Below are 22,214 nucleotides of genomic sequence, written 5' to 3' on the forward strand. Positions count from 1 at the left end.
AATCAAAGACTGACAGACTTCAGAAAATTGAAAGGAGGATTGGAAGAACCTGTATCAACAAAAAATATCAGAAAGATGGACAGTGGCGGTTAATACCTAACAAAGTCGTGTACAAAGAGCTAGAACCCATTACAGATACTATGCGTAAGAGGAGACTGGGATTCTTAGGACATATCATGAGGATGCAGGACTCGAGACTTCTGAAACAACTAGTACAACACAATCTCGTCTCAAAAAATACCACAACAGGATGTAAATGGATCAGAGAAGTAAGAGAGGATCTGAAGGAAATAGGCCTTACAACAGAAGACACCAAAAATAAGATAAAATTGAATACAAAACTCAAGAATACAAACCTCCGCTTTACCCTTACACAAAACAAACCAACAACACGCACATTTTCAACTGAGGAAAGGGCACGAAGATCGGAGCGTCTGAAGAAGTACTGGGAGGACCGCAAAGCCCGAACAATCCCTTCAAAGAGACCTGAACGACGGACTGACTAAAGTGATCCTATGTGGTCATAAAAGAAGAAGAAGAAGAAGATGTTGATTCCTGTAGGGAACCTCAAATACTTGTTCCCAATGAGTAAATTTATAATACCAATATAGTTGGTCCGTTATTGGACATTATAAATTTTCCAGCTAAATCATTCCTGGTTGCTGCCAGCGTTTTGGCCCAGTGTGCTAAGTTGGGCTCATCAGTTGGTAAATAGCACACCTACCAATATGCATGGGTAGTGCATATCATGGAGGCCGCTGCATAGGCTACTTGGAGCCACCGGCAGTGCCAATGCACTACAGTATTAGACTTTGTCTCTTTTTCAAAAATTGATGCCTGCCTGGCCATCAGATTATATAAATGTTGATATAGATGTTGTTGTATAGTATATCTAAACTGAAGGAGGAGCAATTATGATGGTGGTGGCTATTCATCTGGAAGCAGTTGTGATAGTGGAGGGGTAATGACTCCGAATCAACTGACAAATAAAAGTAGTAATGGTGTTGATCAAGTTTATATCATCTCTGAGGAAAGTGATGTAACAGGTGAAAGCTTATCAGAAGTCCATGAGTTACATTTAATAATAAGTTGTACAAAATGATTTTTAGTGGAGCAATAATATGCCCACATCTTCTGAAGTTCGATCAAATAACATTGTAAAATCTCTTTACTGTAAAGAACACTTTCCTTGTTGAAAACTATTGTTGAGACAAAAGAATAATTTAAACTTCTCTTACTGTAAACTATCATAGAAGATATCGTGAAGTTCATGAATCATAAAGACAAAAAGTGTGTGGGTTGAAAGAATTGTTCCTGTTTTGATTATTAAAAATTCATTGGCTGGAGTTTTCTTTTCCTTTTAAATTTGGTATTTCATGTGCAACAATGTGATGAAATAAATCTTGAGAGTTTCCAGGCATTTAATCTCTTTCACTTGTTTTGTGTCCAAGTCTCAGAACAATGTAATACAACAGACCAAATATACCTTACTATTATTCACAGAAATCTGTTGTAATAAGCGCTGCTTTTCAAGACAGGCTCACCTTCCTTTAATTATAATTAAAGATAATTATCTGATCTCTAATTTTAAGATGACATTGAATAATTTTCTACTATGATTCAGCAAAGATATCTAAATTGCATCACATGTTGCAATAGTATGCCTTCTATTCTTACATTCCATGGATGTGCATTTCTCTGTTTTACTAATGTTAATTTTCATTTTCTTTTCACTCCTTTGCCTTCTTAGTAAACTGCACTCAAAATTTTGTTGGACTTCCTCATCTGCAACTTGAATAATATTTATCTTTTTCTCAATTTTTCAATTATATCATACTTGAATGTTTAAATATAGGCCAAAGCTGGTGAAAAAACTAGGTCTTTATTTCAGAGCCGGTGGATCTTTGAGAATCACTTTTCTTTTAGGTGAACCTGGGTTGACTGGATTGCCTGGCATCCAAGGTGTACCTGGACTTCCTGGACCAGTAGGACCTGCAGGGCCAAAAGGAGATCAAGGACCTTCTGGACCACCTGGATTGCCAGGTCGTGATGGTACTCCTGGAACTTCTGGTAATCCAGGTCCTGTTGGGCCTCCTGGCCTCAAAGGAGATACAGGTCCCCCAGGACTGTATGGTGCACCAGGACAGAAGGGTGACACTGGTCCTCAAGGTGAGTGCAATTTTTGGTATCGGTCTCAAATATGAGAACATTTTTAATTTATAGATAAATTTTTTCCATGAACTAATTAGTATTGAATTCATAGTCATCAAATAAGTTTCAGGCAAACATAATTTTGGAACTTCATAGTGGAGGGAAAAAAAAGAATCACACAAATTTTTGCATAGGAGAGAGACCTACTTGGGATTTTCCCATTTGACTCTTTGTTTGGTTTGAATAGTGGAACCAAAAATACTTTTGGGATTCTACACATAATAATAATAATAATAATAATAATAATAATAATAATAATAATAATAATAATAATAATAATAATAATAATAATAATAATAATAATAATAATAATAATAATAATAATAATAATAATAATAATAACAACAACAACAACAACAATGGCATATGACCTCCAAAGAGGCCTGGTGCAGGTCTTTCTCTCGAATTGATGCCTTATAGGCGACCTACGCGTCCTTCAGGATAGGGCCTTATTTATGATGAATTCTAATGCTGATGGTGACACACGCATGCATCCCTGAGCCATTGGAATAAACCAATGAATGTTAAAATCCCAGACCCAGCTAGGAATCGAAGCCGAGACCTGTTGGACCAAAGGCCAGCATGCCATGTAGCTGGACATTCGACAAATGAGAAGGACTGAACTATGGGGAACGAGAATCAGTGTGGGAAAAAAAAAAAAGACAATGGTGACACACACACACACACACGAGAAAAATATAGCTATAGAAATTGGAGTAAAAAAATGTTGAAGTTGTGGACAACTTTCAAATACCGTACTTGCAGAGTAAATTATTTGAGAATTCAGTGCTGGATATGGAAATTAGGTGGCTACAACTTGGGAGTATTTTCTATCGGAGAGTTCAGAATCTACTATGGAACAAAAATATTGAAATAGAGGCCAAGGAAACAATGACATTGCCAGTGATAAAGGAGGATGAATACTGAAATCAAACAACACAAAAAAAATTTCTGAAATGTATGTTGCAGAAGACATAGAGAAACTGAGAAATGAACTTAAGCAGAAAGAACACTAATTGGAGAAGCTGAATAATAAAATGGAGAAAAAGACTGAGATGATTATTCAGACACATTTTCTACATTTATCTAGCTTTCTTCTTATCCTATAGTTTCCATATCATGACTGAACTTACATCAAGATATGCCCCCAACAAATGTTGTTTCCCAGTATCCTGATGAAGTTAGGAAACGGAAATAAGCTCATGGGGGGCTGAGAAGAAATGGATGTAGGAGAGCTGGTATTGTTGAGGAGACAGCCAATCTATTAAGATGGTAGTGTATGAAGATATGGAGATTGTCAGTCTGTTAGGACATCAGCCCAGAGGCTGGTTGGATCCACAAATAGCACCACCATTGACTATGCAGTTATAGGGAAACTGCAAAAACCAATGGCAGAGCCCAAATGAGGAGTGAGGTAGTTTGCCATTGCTTTCCTCACTGGGCCAGAAGTTACTACTGCAGCACGACTGATCTTACGAGCAACACCTTTCATAACACTCGACACTAGTTGTGCTCCAAATGTCATTACTCAGCGCCACCCATACCCCCAGCAGCTTCCATACTGTCACAGCCATGGATGAGACTGGGACTTTGGTGGAAGTTACACTTTGCTCTGGCCTGTGCCAAGAGATGGATTCAAAAATACTGCATCCATCAAGAAATGGCAACAGGCAGTATATGGAGATTAAGCTTGTCTTTTTATATTTTTGTTCTATTTCTCCCTCTTCCCACCCGGACCAGTCACTGTGTTTAACCTACTGTATTAGATGTTCCATTCAATGTTCCTATCTACCAAATGAATGTAGGAATAATACTAAACCATGGAATTACAAATGAAAGAAAAAAGAGAGTGGAAGAGTGTCACATTACAATGCTTGGACTTGGTTAAGAACAACGCATAGCAACAGGGTTTGGTCTTAAAAATGGCACTGAAGGAAGAGAATCAGTATTTGCTGCAACCCAGATGTATCTGGATAATCAAAAAGGAAGGTGATGATGATGATGATGTTTTTGTTGCACAGTTAAACCTCATTAAGGTTCTTCTGCAGGGGACAAGGAAAAAGAACGTGTTAAGCGAGAAAACGTGGTACTGAATACACAAATAAAAACTATCAAATAGGAATATGGAAACGATTTTTTGCCAACATGAGGGTATTTTGCAGTGTGTATCTGTGGGTAAAGTGAAAACTATACTTACCATTTCTAAAGTTGACAGGAGAGTATTAAAAGGTGTGGAAAAACACAAGAGAAAAATATGCAAATCTTTTCTGCTGGGGCTTATAAAATAACAAAAGGTGTGAAAAATGCTAGACAACAAATATGAAAACATTCACACTTGGTCCCATAAAAATATCATTATTGAAGATCACACTCTTTCTCAAACAATATTTTGGACCAGTGGGTTATTAAACATCATTTTCTGGTCACACTGTTATACAATGAATTGGAGGTTTCACTCAGCCATGTGCAACTGCGAGAGAATGACTTTGGCCGCCATTTTGAATCTCTAACAAAACAATCAAGTCGAAACTCGAAGGTGCGAGTTTCAACATTTGCGTCACCTCTGCACGCTTAGAGATGTGGATACCAGTCCACTTTCTGAAGGATTTTAATTTTGTCTTCATTAGTAAGGCATTTCATGACTTTTGCCATATCCATAACTAGGCTATCACAAGACAAATAGGCATCACTCTAGTCAACTTCACACTATTATGTTCCTAACCCAGAGGAAGACTATCATGTGACAAATATACGCTACCCTTCACTGTACCACTCAACACAAAATAAATTTCTAACTTCTGAACGGAAAGCAAAATACAAGTACAAACAGGCTCACTGGGCTATTTAGAAATCTCAGTGCAAACCAAGTAGCAAAACTGAACATTCCTGAGGCTAACAGCTTGTTCCCCGAAGGTATAACTTACCCTGTGAAGTTCAGGGATTCAAAGCCTTTTCTGTTACTATGCAACTTTCCCAGACCTGCCATTTTCAGTGAGGGCTCTTACCTGAGTTGGATATTACACTCCTTTCACTAGGGATGACAAACAACATTTTCGGGGTTAGGAAAAATACGATTCTACTAAGCTGTAATAGCGATGAATGACCTACATAAGCAGAAACATATCAGGTAGAAGTAGAAGAAGGAGAAGGTAATAGCGAAAATTTGTGATGCGATGAGTAAGATATTTTTATACAGATTTAATATGATGAGAATCGGGACTTCAAATTTATGATGTGCTAAGTGGGGAAAATGTGTTAATGAGGAACTCACTAACGAGGTTTCACTGTATATCAAATCAAGACTTAAAATTTTTACTTAGCATTTCATCGGGTGCAACATTGATGATCCCACAAATGTGTTTGACTAACTCTTAAAAGGGCTCTGTAGATAAATCAAATTTGATGCAAATTCTGCGATATGGGAATTACACGTTGTTAAATACAAATGTCATTAAATCTTCCACTTTTTTCTTTACGTCGCACTGACACAGATAGGTTTTACGGCGACATTGGAAAAGGAAAGGGCTAGGAGTAGAAAGGAAGTGTCTATGGCCTTGATTAAGGTACAGCCCCAGCATTTGCCAGGGCAACCATGGAAAGAGCTGCCAACAGTGGGGTTCGAACCCAACATCTCCCAAATGCAAGCTGACAACTATGTGACACAAACCACACAGCCACTTGCTCGGTAATGACATTGAATATTTTAATAAAATCAGTGCCAGGAATCATAAGGTAGCAAGCAAGCAACAGAATAGAACACAACCAGTTGGCGTTGACCATGACATAGCAAAAGTAATTTGTTTCTGTAACAACAGATATCTATGAATGAGACAGACAGTGGAGCTATTTTAAATGTGTTTCTGGGAAATAAATAGTGCACCAAAGTCTATTAGGGATAATAAGGATCTAGGGAAGCCAGTTATGAAAGTTTTTAAGTACAGTAATTGCGAAGACAGCAGCTGTTCAGCCAAGAATCAATAAGGACACATATCTTGTAACAGTGCACTAAATTTAGAATTATTTCAAAGAATGGCACAATTTTTTTTTTTAAATGCCAGATTTATTTAACAGTTAGTTATTGTGATAAAATTAAATATTTGAAGTGTTTCAGTCTGTCAAAACTAATGCAAGATTAATAAAGTTAGAAAACACCTGAAAAAGATAACATTTAATTAAACACAGAATGATGTTTCATTCATGAAAGAATGTCATCAGATTCTATAAAAATATAAAAATGAGTAAACATCTGATTTCAGGAGATAACTCTTTAAGTACTCTTACACAACATTAGAATCAGATAAGCCAGTAAGAAAAATGGACAAAAAGTTATCTTAAAAACCAATGCATTTCCTTATTTTCAAAATTATCAAAGATGTTATAGCCTACTTACTTTAAGAAATAAACTAATGAAAAGGAGGCATATGAAATTCTAAGAATGTATAAATATGTTCATATAGGCCTACCTAGGAAGTTTTCATAAAAAGTTGATTAACTGAAATTCCATTGCCTACAGCAAATACAAACATTTCATTCTCAAGTAAATCTACAAATGTTAGATAAAAATGTGGTAACATTTCTTAATACTTTGTATGAAATGATATCCAAAGAAAGTGTCTCAAAATAAGCAAAATTTTTCTATGTACACAAAACCTGAAATATTAATAAATTTACTCATACTGACACGTTAAAGTGCATGAAAAGCTTCTGCAGGACTTTTGATGTTTTGATAAAAGATATTCAATTTCACATTCTAGTAATTGTTACCTGTTATTATTGTACCCAGGTCAATCAAGTTCAGTAACTAATTCAATTTTCAACCACACATCTAGAATGCTCCTTAATGTGTTACTACACTAAACAAAACATATTACAGTGCTTTTAAATTAACACAGTTTTTCTTTTGATGTAACATATAACTAATTTAGAACAGTTTACATTTTATCATTTCTGTTTTTCAGGTCAAAGTGGATTGCCTGGTATTCCGGGTGCAAAGGGAGAACGTGGATTCCCAGGTATACCAGGTCCAATAGGACCCCCCGGACCTATTGGTGACAAAGGTAATGCAGGCTTGGATGGTATTCCAGGCCTTCCAGGAGCAGATGGTTTCAGGGGTGAAAAGGGAGAACCAGGCCCCATTCCTCCACCAGGTCCAAAGGGCGACAGAGGACCTGCTGGTAAGACATTCTCTGAATTAATAGCTCTCATTGGAAAAGTTTATGATATTGCTAAATTCAGCATTGGAAGATATGTATACTGTTTATGATTGTTGAAAGGATTATTTTGAATTTGGTCGCCAGGCCTCGAGCTACGGTAGTTATATCACATTTAATATATTCTGAATGTCATGAGTAATTTAGAGATGCAAGCAGATAATAATTGAGACGTCTATTTGCAAAACCAGCCATCTCCTAAAAAAATTTAAATCCACTTTTTGTGCTGAATGTGTTCTCTGCCCACTTTTACACAAGGTGGCAAACTATTAGCTGCAAGCTCGGTCTCCAACCAGCTTATTTACTTCATCAAAAGTTGGGGTTAGTTGCAAATACAGCTGTCCGCGTATGGTTATGAGTTGCAATACCAGCTATCTCCTCTAACGCTAGAGAGCAGAGCAATTGCAGCAATTGTGCAGGAAAGAACAGCTGATTCATGGTGCCTATTGTAGGTGTCGTAGTTCTGTTGTAAGGAAAGTTGTGGTTTTTAGCATAGAACTGTGTAGCTATTATAAATATATAGGGAAAAATGGACAACAAGGTTGATGAAGTGACACCTGAGAGGGCCAGAAAAAGGCAGAGGAATCCGGCTTCTTGGAAACGAGAAAAACAGAAAAGGGGAAGGTAAGTGTATCTTTTAAGGTTATGTTTTGATGTTCTTCAGTGAAAATGTTTTTAAACATTGCTGCTTTTTGAATTTGCACAATAACAGCGGTGTTTTGTTTTCAAGCAGATATTGTGCTTCAAGTGACAGGCTGAAACTTCCAGTGTGTGGGCATTCAACAAAAACTCACCAGTGTATGACTGTAAAGAAAGCTGATATAACTACCTTTCATGATCAATTCTACAGATATCCTGATAAAATAAAACAAGATTGCTTCATTCTGAAGTACATTAACATAATGCCTCCAGTTCAACATAGGCCTAGTGCTGCCACCAGGGAAGCAAAAACGCTTTCGATACCGGTAGTATATTATATGAACAGAAACACAACCAAAATTCCTGTGTGCAGGGAAACATTTTTAAGTGTGTTAGGTATTACAAAACACAGAGTACAGGGAGTAGAAAAAACGCTTTCATAAGTCTGGTTTAATGCCAAAAGAAAATAGGGGAGGTGACCATAGAACCCAGATATATTCACTAAAGAGGGATGCAGTTATAAGTTTCATAAAGCAATTCAAAGGTCTGGAATCACATTATTGTAGAGGTAAATCTGATGTTAGAATTTATTTAAGTAGTGAGTTAAATATTAAGAAAATGTGGTGCATGTATAACTCCCAAACTGTCATTGAATTAAGGGTAAAAGAAAGTCTTTTTCGCAAAATTTTCACCACATCGTTTAACATTGGATTTGGCTCCTCACGTACGGATGTATGTTCCAAGTGTCTTGAATTAGATGAGAGAATTAAACTGGCTGACAATCCAGAGATCTTAAGAACAGAAAAAAACCTGCATAAAATGAGGGCTAAAGCATTTTACCAACTAATGAAAGAAGAGAGAGATGATTTGCTGATTCTCTCTTTTGATTGTCAAAAAAATTTCCCTATGCCTAAAATTCCAGACCAGGCAACATATTATAGTAGGCAAGTGTATTTATACAATTTCACCATTGTGAGTGGTCCTTCAAAAAAGCCATTGACAGATAACACATTTATTTACACATGGGGTGAAAATGATTTGCCGAAAGGAGCCAATAAAATAGCATCAGTGCTTCATCATAAGCTAAATACTACCGATATGTCCAATGTTTCTTTTATAGGTGTTTTGCTGATGGGTGTGGGGTTAACAAAAATTCTGTTATGATATCAATGCTCTCCTTTTGGTTTGTCACAAAGGCACCTAAAAGCATTACGGAAATTGAGTTAATTTTCCCTGTGACAGGCCATTCATTTTTACCATCTGATAGAGTTTTCGGACTCATTGAAAACAAACGAAGAAAATAGAAACTTTAATACAACATGAATTTCATAATGTTCTTTCTCAGTATGGCAAATTATTTTTACGAGGAAAAGATGACAATGTTCCCGACTTCGACTGGAAAACAGAATGTATTTCTATTTTCAAGCCTACAAGGGAAATGACACTTCAAATTTTCTGCTGAAGGAGGCAATTCAGTGTTAATTCAAGGTGAACCCAACTACAGAATAGATGTTGGAACAAAATCAGGAGTTTGTAAGAAAGGCAAGAATGTTTTGATGATGAATCCAAAAGTAATACATGCTGGTAAAATAGTAAACAATTTAAAGGCAAAAGATGTTGACCAAACATTTTGGGACTCAGTGGAGAAATGTTGAAGTGCTTAAGTTTTACAAAGAACTCATTGATAACAATAACCTTCCACAAAACAACCCAGAAGATGAGGGAGATAAATGTGAGCACAGTGTAGACAATGGCATTAATGTTTAATTTAATGTTTAATGTTTTTTAAAGTTTAATTAAAATTTAATTCTGGCTCATTATGTGTAAATACATTGGCTTTTTACACTGCATTGATTTTTTAAGTTAACTCTTAAATAAAGCATTTTTTGTACATTTTCATTCCTTCACTTTCGTTTGGTGCAAACCCGGCCATCTCCAAATTTGAAATTTAAATATTTCAAATAATTATACGAATAAAACATTGGCATTCTGTAACATTAATTACAATGCTATTTATAAGTGATAAAGCAAATACAAATAATTCTAAATCTCTTTATTTAGATTTTATATGTTTTTTTTTTTTTTGGTCTCCTGAAAAATTTAACCATTTGGAGATGGCCGGTTTTGCAAATAGACAACTCAATTATAAGTTGTGCTACCAGATCACTATAATGGTTTATTACAAACTACAATATTTTGTGTAGGTTATCTTTAAGAAGGGAGTTAATACTATATCATTTTCTTTGAACTTATAATATTGACAACTGATGTAACATATTATAAGGAACTATTTCATAATAAGAGATAAGCCATGTAAAACAATGCAGGAGATGTGGATTTCTGGGCAGTACTCAGAGAGGATTGTGTCTAGAAAAAGACTTGTATAGGACAACCTAGAAAGAGGTGGTTGTACTAAATTAAAGAAGGTATAGCAAGAAAGGGAGAAGCATAGGAAGATGTAATGAGAGAAGGAATTTACAAAGATAGAAATGGAAGGAAGCATATCGTTCACACAAATCTTACCTGGCCTGCTGGAAGAATCCATAGATGATGTACCATAATTTGAGAATTTATGACTATATCCAAGTATCCTCAAATATTGTATGTTCCAGTATGAAGCACCCACAGTCACTGACTGTAATGAGGTCTTCAAGTTGAGTTTCCATAGGGCAATTTGGAGAGTGAAAATGAGAGCTCAAGATCTTGAATTGCACCACAATCACACTCAACATTTTGTGTATAACCCCATCTTTTGAGAGCAGCCTTGGTTCTAGGCATTCCGCTTCTTATCATATTAACCATCTTCCAGACAGGCCAAGCATCTGAGGTACTGGAGTTTCTTGCTGGCCAATTCCAGTCAGGTAGTGTGGACTGCCAGTATTGATTCCTAAGAACACTCTGTGTGGCTGGAACTGCTTTGGTGTTATTAATGAAATTCCTCCATGTCCTGAGACATTGTTGTACTAATGCCCATTTAGAGAATGAGTGCCCTCAACTCTTGTCTGAGTTTTTCATTTTCAGCTGCCACTTGCCATCAGATTGAAGGTGCAGCTATGCCACGTGTGTTTGTAGGTTTGAGGCAGCACACATCGCTCAAAGCAGTATTCACATTCTTAAAATGGACAGAGTTGTCCCACACAGGGCAAACATACTCAGCTGTGGAGAAAATAAGTGCCAATTCTGTAGTTTTCATAGTTGCTGGATGTGCTCCTCAGCTTGACCATGCTAGCATGCGTAGTAAACTATTCCTGGCTCTGACCTTCATACTAGCAGAATGACAGTGTGCTTTAAAAGTAAAGCCAAATGCCAAGGTATTTGACAACTAAGGTACACTGAAGTTGTTAATTTTGTGATTTTCAGCATGATTACATGGGTGGAAAAGTGTAACCTATGTTTTGCTGGGATTTGGTTTATGGTAGTTGTCCCTATAACATGTGAACAATTCATTGAGGAACTTCCGCAGCCTGGATTCTACTTCCAACAATGATCTGGACTGAGTTCCAGCATCAAGATCATCATCAGATAGAAAATGCCTAGTATTCAGTCCAATAGGTTGATCATTAATGTAAATATTGAAGAGAATTGGTGCAAAGACACTACTACTCTGAGGGAGACCATTTTTCTGGTTCCTACAATGACTTTTTTTTTTACCTTGAAGTGTCACTTGGAATCTTCTGTTCAGTACCAAGCATTGAATAATTCTTGTAAGTTTGAAATCTTCTGTCATTTTAAACAGCTTGTGGCTGATTGTATTGTAAGCAGCAGTCAGGCCGATAAAAACAGCACCAGTTATAAGGCCTTCTGAAATCAGTCCTCAGTGTACTGAGTAAAGTTCGGGGAACAAGTCATTCTGTTGAATATAAGGTGTTTGAACAATTTAAAAAGGTGACTTAGGAGAGAGACAGATCTGAAGTTTTTGGGGTCATCTGGGGTCTTGCCTGGTTTCAAGATTGCCACCACTTTTACTTTAAGTCAGGTCTCAAGGATCGTCCCAGACCGAGTGCACCAACTGAAGAAATTAGTGAGCCATTACAAGGTCTTTGCACCAAAATTCTTCATTTCCATTTCTTAATTTGTTCATTTCTTGTATCATCCAAACTTGCAGACTTCCCTACTTTGAAACTTTAGAGGTGTTTCTGACTTCCCTCACAGACAACAGTATATCCACACAAGAAGGTTGAGCAACTACTGGCTGGGTGAGATGTTGGAGTCTTCTCCACATGGACTTATCAGGCTCCCATTTCATGATTAACCGATGTGGCACTTGATCTGGAGTAATATTATATGGGCTTTCATTGTGTTGTTTAATGCCAGATAAGCAGTGAAATGTTTGTCCATGCTTTCCAGCTACTCTTCGACATATTGATCCCAGAAATTGTCTTCTGTCCATTTTCTCTCTTTCTTTTATCTATGAGCTCATTCAGTTTGTTCCATAAGTCATTACTGATCTGCATTTAGTGCTGTCGCCCAAGTGTCAGTGATTTTTGGTAGGTAACAGTGGAAGTTTCCTCAGCTTGTGTTGTTTAAGAGTTAATGAAGCTTGGCTCATCCGTAAACCTTGTTAATGAGAGAACTTCTGGATTAGATATCAACAATAAACATTTGGTCTGATTTCTTTATTTTCTGCACTACATGGTTATGTCTGCTCTATGGCATGCAACATTTGAGGAAATTCTATCCTAATTTTTATGATGTTAAACATCATTGAACATCACATTCAAAATTTTACAGCACTGCAGTCTTCACTGAGAGAAGTGCTGACTTTTTCCAGGATTTTTCTGACTACAGAATTGTCAGCTTGCTTGAAGCATAAGACATAATATTTTCAAAATGTTTGTTGTGTTTCATCCAAGGAATTTTAAATCCTTTTCATTTTAACCAAATAAGCACATTATCAAAGAGAGTGCTGCATAATTGCAAACATTACACAATTACACACAATAAACCTCATAATAGTTCCATTTACAAATGATGAATACTAACTCTTACGAGAAATTTGTATTATGCCGACCTACAATACAATTTGAGTCACTTTACACTATAGCTGAATAATAAATTCAGTCATATGAAAGCATTTTTATCTACCAGTACAGTACATGTTTTTGTCTTTATTTGACCATCGTCAGCTGGCTAGTAAACTTGGCAAAAGACAACTTAAATGATACTAGAAAAGTACAGAAACATTATTACATAAAATTATGATGTATTATGAAGTAAAAAAAATGTCATTAAAAATTAGCAGGACTATTTTGAAAGTAGGCCTTTGCTGGCAAGCCCGAGTGTTTACACTGCACTATGTCTTCTGGTGTGGGCTAGAACAAATTTGTTACTTACATTCACCTATCTCAGTCTTAACATTGGGTTTGACAACATGAAAGTGACTGAGGTATGAGTGATGCTAGTAATGCCTTCCTTATGAAGCCAGTCCCTGCTATGAATGGTATAAAAATGTTGCTCATAGGGTCAGTTGGTGTGGTCATTGCAGTGGGCTTGGCAGACTAATATGTAATAGCAACTTCTGGCTCAGTGAGGAAAGCAGTGGGAAACTACCTCACCCCTCATTTCCCTAGTACGCCTCTTCACTGATGCCTGGACCATCTATGACGGCTGACGGTGATGCTGTTGAGCTCCGGGCTGAGCACTCAACATACATTTTGAAAGTCCTCTTGTTACAATCATAATAATGCATAGGCATTGTTCTAGTACGCTACAGTGTGACTATGTTATAAAGTTTTTTTGTTACATCCTTGATACACAATTTAAAAATTACTTTGACAATGTTGTTGTGGTGTATTCTAGCCGTAAAATGGACCGGGTGTTTGTGGAGTTGATTGTGGAAACTTCTTTGAAATGAACTAGAGTGGACCTTTATATTCACAGGAGGGAGCTTATGTTGAAAATTGTCAAATGTTTAATTTTTCTGTGTTGACAGTTTTCTGTACCAAACATGCCTTTATGATTTATAGAAATTTCCTCATATATGATAAAAATCCTATTTCTACACTGTTTTCTAGAAAGATATGTTCATGATTCAGACAAAAATAGTCGGTATACTGATGATAACATCTGATTTCAAGTTTACAATGACTTCCTTAATATGGTAGAAGTTGGTATAAATTACCTTTTATTAACACTGAGAACAAATCCTCCAGTTTACGAAGATACACGTTACTTATTGTCAAATTAAAATATTTGCCAATAGCTACCCTTTAACATCAAAACTGATTTCTATTAGCCTCTACCCTGGAGTTCCAGTCAACAATCATAAATGGGGTTGTAAATAAAGGGTACAGATCTCTGCACATAGTTATGAGAGTATTTAGGAGTTGTAGTAAGGATGTAAAGGAGGGGGCATATAAGTCTCTGGTAAGACTCGAACTAGAGTATGGTTCCAGTGTATGGGACCCTCACCAGGATTACTTAATTCAAGGACTGGAAAAAATCCAAAAAAAAAAAAAGCACCTTGATTTGTTCTGGGTGATTTCCGACAAAAGATTAGAGTTACAAAAATTATGCAAAGTTTGGGCTGGGAAGACTTGAGGGAAAGGAGATGAGCTGTTTGACTAAGTGGTATGTTCCGAGCTGTCAGTGGAAAGATAGCGTGAAATGACATTAGCAGACGAATAAGTTTGAGTGATATCTTTAAAAGTAGGAAAGATCACAATATGAAGATAAAGTTGGAATTCAAGAGGACAAATTGGGGTAAATATTTGTTTATAGGAGAGGGAGTTATGGATCAGAATTACTTACAAAGGAGATGATCAATTAATTTCCAATTTCTTTGCAATCATTTAAGAAAAGGCTAGGAAAACAACAGATAGGGAATCTGCCACATGGGCAACTGCCCTAAATATAGATCAGTAGTGACTGATCATGCATCAATTATTTTAAAAATAAACATCTCTGAAGTGGTGATGGTGGTGATTATTGTTTTAAGAGGAATTACAACTTGGCAACCATCCTCTATTAAAACTAATCATAGGAAAGAATGGAAGAGTTGTACTTCTTCTTAAAACAATAAAGAAGAAAGATCACATTGGTCCAACATCCTCAATTAACACTAATCAGAACAAAGAATGGATATCAGTGTCAGTCTCGATTAGAGACACAGTGGTCATCAACCCATTCTCCAAAGTTGAGAGCCCCTAGCGGTCCTAATTTGGTAACCTTTTATAATAGGCAGGCGATACATTCTACTGTTGCACATAGGAGGGAAAAGCGTTTGGAAGAGTGAATGTATTAACTGTATTATAATATTATCATCAATTTAGCCATTTATGCTTGTAAAATCCTGTTGCAATTTAACAATGAAAGAACTGATCACCTCCTCAAAACGGAAAAGGAATCTTCATCAGAACTTCCAAAAATAAAAAAATACCAGTCGAAATAGTCTGGAGAATCCTTCCCAATGAAACTGTCCATCAAGAAATTGACCCTGTCACCAACATAACGAAGAAGAAAAATCTTATATTTCTTTCACACCTTGTGACTGTCACGAAATATGATTTTATGATGACTAGTGCTGATAAATCTTGGAAAGAAGACAGGGAAACAATGGATCCACAAAATTCAGCAAGATCTCAAAGTAGTAGTTGGACTCAAGATAGCAGATGCAGAGAACAAAAATAACACCCTTCTTAAGGCTCACAAAATTTCATCAGAAATGGCATAGAAGGGCTATAGAGATTTCAGACGAATTGAGAAAATTACGATTGGAGCGTATGTGAAAGTACTGGGCAGATCACAAAAACCAGACAGTACAACCTTCAAAGATATAGTGAACGTGGAATGACTCGAATAGCCCAAAGTGGTCAATAAAGTCAACAACAATAATAATAATAATCAACAGAGCAAGGTAGGTTGTGAGATCTGTTTTCATCTATTTCAAATTATATTTTTGGTCTGCTGTCTAATATGAATTGGTTAATATTTTTAACTAGGTAAAACTTAACTTTTCATCTACTAGAAGATAGGTACACAATCATAATTTATTGAATGCAGATTCATAAAAACTCAAATTTTCCACATAACAGACACAACCGACTACAGAAAGTTATCCCAGAATAATATCCTGCTGTTGTATCCAGTCCTTAATTTATCATTCCAGTGATCTTGTGTTGCAATTTATTTGTCCATACTTTTATAACTTATGTTTATTTGAGAATAAAGAGGGTAAGAAACTTTGAAGATGTAAAATGAGATGATGCTATTTTGTTCTAGGTTTGCCTGGCAGGCCTGGTGAGCCTGGTCCCCCAGGGTTGGACGGGACACCAGGTTTACGTGGTCCAAAGGGAGAACCAGGAAGGCCTGGAATTGATGGTCTACCTGGTCCTATTGGACCTATAGGACCAAGAGGAGAGATGGGGCTGGACGGAAGGGACGGCCCTCAGGTTAGTTGAGAGTGGTTAATATGGAAGACATGCAATATTTTGAGTCCTCTTACAGGGCATTACTGCTGTCAAGGTGCGGGGTCCACCATTCTGCATCTTGCCCTCCACTTCATTTGGTCTGTGGCATCTGCCCCTCCAAGCATTATAAGGATGAGGAACTTCTGCTTAGCATTGGTAGTTTTAACTATGTGAAAGAGAAAAGACAAGTCTATGGTTATATTTCCTTTGCTGACTTTAAATTACTTTGTTATTTATGGTATTTACGCATAGCAATTTGACATGATGCAACTAGCAAAATAATTTGCAACCAATCTAATGTCCATCATGTAGTTAATTTGCTCAGATTTGGTGACAGTGCCCTTTTCCAGCACTTCAACAACAAAGATCTGCAATGCATATCTAACAGCGAAATGGCTATGTGCTTGACTGGCACTTTCATGGCAACAAATGTCAAAAGACTCTGCCTATCCATTTAGGCTGTATTTTATACAACTCTCTTGTTCTAGAACTTCCTCAGTCATCTATCTCCTAACATCAAATCTTCCTATATGTCATGGGATTCTGGAATTATCATACTGTGCCTTTGCTCTTGTCTTTGCTACCTAGGCAATGCAGCTGTCATCTATTCTTGGAATTCTTCTGCATTTCTATCTCCATTGAATCATTGCTGATTGTACCATACCTTACAATCCAACTTCAGCTCTTTCTTTGCTGTACAATTTATATCACAATTTCTTACATTCTTTTAATTAATTTTGCTCTCATTATTTAACATCATTACTGAACTCAACAACGCTATTAATTCTGCATTCCCATCTCACCACTCAGGTTCAATCCTCAGATAGAATAGCTATCCTGGGTTCGATCCTTGGCACCTGAAAGGCAGATGCCTATATTTCACATATCCGTATGCAGGCAATCCAATCATAATTTCATTCATCTTCTTCTAGATCACTGTCCATCAGGACTGAGCATGAATGCATGTTGTACAATGGTCTCCACATCAGCTCTAGCCATATATCAACACTAGTGCAGTCTCGCCCCTTTCATCACTTTTGGTATGGGGGCAACTTCAAGAGTATTCTGGATGCCTTTGTTTCTTACAGTTGTGACTCTCAGATACAATCATAGCATTCTCATTTCCATTGTATGAGTATATACTTATTCTATTTTGTTGTAGGATATTTTTTTTAGTGAAGGCTATGAATGTTAATACATCATTTTGGTCCTGTATGAGATGTTTGCTGATCAATAGCTTCAGAGTCACTCATGTCTGTCCAAGCATTATACTAACATTTACTGAACAAGTTGGTTGTGCGGTTAGGGCCGTGCAGCTGTGAGCTTGCATTTGGGAGATGGTGGGTTCGAATCTCTCCATTGGCAGCTCTGAAGATGGTTTTCCTTGGTTTTCCATTTTCACACCAGACAAATGCTGGGTGTGTGGTGATACAAATGATATCTTCCCAGTCGTAGCCCTTTTCCATCCTTCCATCACCAAAAACCTTTGATAAATGAGTGCAACATTAATTAAAGCAGTACCAAAAAAAAAAAAAAAAAAAAAAAAACACTACTGGAGTGAAAGTTGGTATAGTATTTAAGAAATAGTCACCGAAGAAGTAAGCTACCAAATTGAATATGTAATTTCCATTACAACATTGTACTGAACATGGCATAATAATTGAAAGTTTACTTCAAGCTACCAAATTGTTACCAAATTTGAAAGAAGAATAGTGATTTAAAGGAAACAATAAAATATTAGGGATATAGAGGAAAAATATTTTAATTTACATTGGTTATATTCCTCCTGGCAGAGTAATTTAAGAGAACAGGAGAAACCAGGCAAACAACAATACCGGTAAATAGAGGGAAATTTAAATGTGAGACATTAACCCAGAAGGTGGCAAAATTCTACTGAGGCTTTGATATATGTCACACACTTGAATTTTTAATTACTTAAAACTTCATAAAACAATAGACCCAATTTACAATTTAAGCAAACATTTCAAGAAATACAATAAGAAATAAAAATAGTCAAGGGACAAATAACATGCCTCAACTATGGTAAATGGGATTAAATTTGCAAATAGTCTCCTGTTAACAAATCTAGCCAGCCCCATGGTGGAGGGGTAGCATGCCTGTCTCTTGCCCGAAGGCCCTGAGTTCGATTCTCGACCAGGTAGGGATTTCTACCTGGACCTGACGGTCTGGTTCAAGGTCCACACAGCCTATGTGGTTACAATTGAGGAGTTATCTGATAGTGAGATGGTGGTCCCGGTCAAAAAGACCTAGAATAACAACCAAGAGTATTCATCACACTGATCAAGCGTCACCTCGTAATCTGCAAGCCTTCGGTCTAAGCAGCGGTTGCTTGGAAAGCCAAAGCCCCCTCAGGGCCAGTAGCACCAAGGTATTTATTTTAATCAGCAAATCTATAGACTTGAGTTGATATTTACAAATACAAGCATGATCTTTGCAACACAATATAGCCCCGAGTAGGACTACAAATTCTGTAGAAAAAAAATGTCTTCCACGTATGTATCTTCAATACTGAAACAGAAATTACAAATGATGAGAAATATAAGAATGATCAGAGGCTGGAGAACGTGTCACAATGTAATTTGTTTCTCTGGCCATTGGGCATTCCCAAGAATCACTCAGGGTCAGCTCTTCTAATCAGAAGAGAGTATTCCCTGTGTTTCTGTACCTGCACTGGGATATCTTTCTTTCTCAGGGAAGTTTCAGCTTTTCAGCACCAAGTTATTGCACTTGGGGACCCTTGGCCTCTTCTTGGTTCTTTACTGGAAAAATCTTTTGCACAGAACGATCTTCATGATGCCATTTGACATGCCCATACCAGCAGAGCTGTCTCTCCTCCAGTATCTCCCCAGTGTCGGCGATACCGAAGGATCTTGAGCATGCTCATTGCATACTCAGCCAGAAAACACCCGCAGACTACTGCAGCATTCGCATCTCTGTGGCAGGCATTTGTTGATGATGCTTCTTCTGCCTTCCCCAGCATTCAGAGCCATACATGAGGACAGACCTGCAATCTTTCCCTTTAAGCAGTATGGCCATCTGTGTGTTGCACAAGATGTCTGTTAGTGATCACCACATCATCCAGCCAACACTGGTGGGATCACAGTCAATTGTGGCACTAGTGATGATGATGATTATGATGATGATGATGATGATGATGATGATGGTGATGATGATGATGATGATGATGATTGTTGTTTGAAGGGGCCTAACCTAGTAATAATAATGACGAAGTTGAGATACTTGAAGCTGTATGTCATCATCAGCCTTTCGATGGTTAGGAAGACAGTGTTGTGTGAATCAAACAGCTCTGACTCTGAAAAGTTGCAGAACACACATTCTGTCCTCTTACAGCTGATATTGAGTCTGTTTCTCTCCAGCGATGCTCTCCATCATTGTAGGGCTCCCTCGACCTGTTCATGTGTTTTGTCAGCAAGAATGATATCATCAATGTATAGCAGGGTCCATGGAAGGTCTGCTGGCATCATCATCTACCTGTCAAATAGTTGACGACAGTGTTAAACATAATTAGACTCAGTTGTGATCTCTGATGCACTCCAACTTCAACAGGAAGTCTTTCAGAAACACCTGAAGCGGCTTTTAATTTGGTAGAGTGATGATCATACATGTCCTGAATCAGTCTCATGTACTCCTCAGCAATCTTTTGGTTCTGCAGTGCTAGGTCAAAGGCTTTCTCCAGATTGATTAACACCATGCAGACTTTGTTGTGTAGTTCATAGTATTTCTTTATCAAGATCTGCAGTTTGAAATGCATCTCAGTTTGACGTACCACACTGGTTCAACTGGATGCTGATGATCATCTTGATACTATACACAATGAAATGCTCCCAAATTTTGAGAATGTGTGAAACGAGTCTGATGCCTCTGTAGTTCCGACATTCTCTGCAGTCTTTGGTCTGCTTGAAAAAGGGCCCAAGGTAGCTTTGGTGGAAATGTTCTGGCATGGGCGCACAAGCAAAGATCTTATTAAATATCTTAGTCAGCCAGACATCCTTCTGTTCTTATCTTTGACGAAGCTGCTTTGATTTCTGGGGTGATCTCAGATACAGGTCGCTGAACAGGAAGCTGCAGAGTTGCTGTATACTGCAGAATGCTTTATTGAGCAACTCACTGAAGTACTTCCTCCAGTGGTTGTTGATGGCCTTGTCCTCTGTGTGCAATAAGATAAATTTAGAAAAAAGAAATCTCCAACAAAATCACCAACACCCTTAGTTCAGTGTGAGGGCTGGGGTTCATGAGGAGAAAGCCTGTTTGAAGATGTCAGTGTATGATATGGAGATTGTCCTTGCCCTCTCTTTCTGTTGCTTTCTCTTTCCACACGGACCTCACATTGTGTTTTTTCCTGTCAACAGCAGCAATTGGGGGGGTGGGGAAGGGGCAGTGGAGAAAACATTAAATTTTTATTCCATTGTAGCCAGCTGAAATGAGGGATTATTAAAAAAAAAAAAAAAAAACAATTTGTACAAGCCCTGTTGTCTAATCAGATAATTCTTTAATTATTAACAAAATGATTAGTGGAAATACGCACAAAATGTTGTTTGTCGCAGCTAACTAATTTGTATAGCACCTCAGCAAATAGTGCAGACTTTGCATGTGTTGTGAGGAAGGGTAGCAGGGGTATATCTTTTTTTGCCAAGGCCATGGACGCTGAGGTATGATCACACACTTGCCACGTGCATTCGGCAGTCTCGCAGTCTCTTTAGTGTGTAAGTTCTTTATTAGTGTGTAGTCAAATACTAAATGTTTTTAAATTGTATAATCACACCATACTTGTGTTTAATTGTAATACATGTGTTGTTATTGTTCCTTTGGTGAAAGTTTTTTATTGTATAGTATTGAATCAAAATCTCAAAAAACAATTATTACTGCACTTTGAGTAAACTGTCAACTTTTACCTCTCTGTCAAAATGTGCTCAGAGAGCTTCAAAAAACTTACCATTTTGTAGCCTGCCCCGCCCCACCCGCTGTATCCCACAATCCTGGGTACTTTTTGTTGTCTGAACAATTTTTTGCACCTCCACTTTTAATTCCCAATTGCTGCTATTGTTTCCTGTTATGCGTTAATTCTCATATTTTTATATTTTTTATATTTGACTTGATTTGTTCCTTTCCATTACTTAAGTAGTAAATGATTATAACTCTTGTAGCACAAATCAACTGATATTTCCAATAAGGACATGTAATTACAGAAAAATCTGAAACAAAGAAGTTAACGTACATGTAAACTGTATATTACTTCATTTAAGATTAGAGCATAAAATCAGAGTACCTGTAAATAAGCAACTAATACTGTTTTATAATATCTTGAAGGTTAATCTGATGACATATTTCAGGGAATTCGAGGAGATATAGGACCAAAGGGAGAGGCAGGTCTGCCATGTGAACAGCAACCTGATTACCTTACTGGCATCTTATTGGTTAAACACAGCCAAAGTGCAGATATCCCAAGATGTGAGCCAGGGCATATTCAGCTGTGGGATGGCTACAGTCTGTTGTACATTGAAGGCAATGAGAAGGCTCACCATCAAGATTTAGGTATGATATTCCCTATCATTTGGCATCACTATTACTGCAGTTATGTTTCTTTAAATACTAAAGTTGAAACAGAAGTAATACTTGGATTAATAAACTACTTTGTACTTACGATACTTTTCCACTGCTATGTCATATTCATGAGTTTGTTTGTTGTCACAAAATAAGTTTTGTT

At 37.2% G+C, this 22,214-nt stretch overlaps 1 protein-coding gene across 1 annotated transcript in view; it reads left to right on the forward strand.

Moving 5' to 3' along the window:
• Positions 1-22,214, forward strand: part of Col4a1 (Collagen type IV alpha 1) — a 271,083-nt gene that overhangs the window by 227,833 nt on the left and 21,036 nt on the right. The window contains exons 26-29 of the mRNA XM_067151762.2: positions 1,927-2,169; positions 7,170-7,385; positions 16,281-16,450; positions 21,841-22,042. Coding sequence (XP_067007863.2) covers positions 1,927-2,169; positions 7,170-7,385; positions 16,281-16,450; positions 21,841-22,042 — 831 coding nt within the window. The remainder of the gene's footprint in view (positions 1-1,926; positions 2,170-7,169; positions 7,386-16,280; positions 16,451-21,840; positions 22,043-22,214) is intronic.

Source organism: Anabrus simplex, chromosome 7, assembly GCF_040414725.1.
Source record: "Anabrus simplex isolate iqAnaSimp1 chromosome 7, ASM4041472v1, whole genome shotgun sequence".
NCBI lineage: Eukaryota > Metazoa > Arthropoda > Insecta > Orthoptera > Tettigoniidae > Anabrus > Anabrus simplex.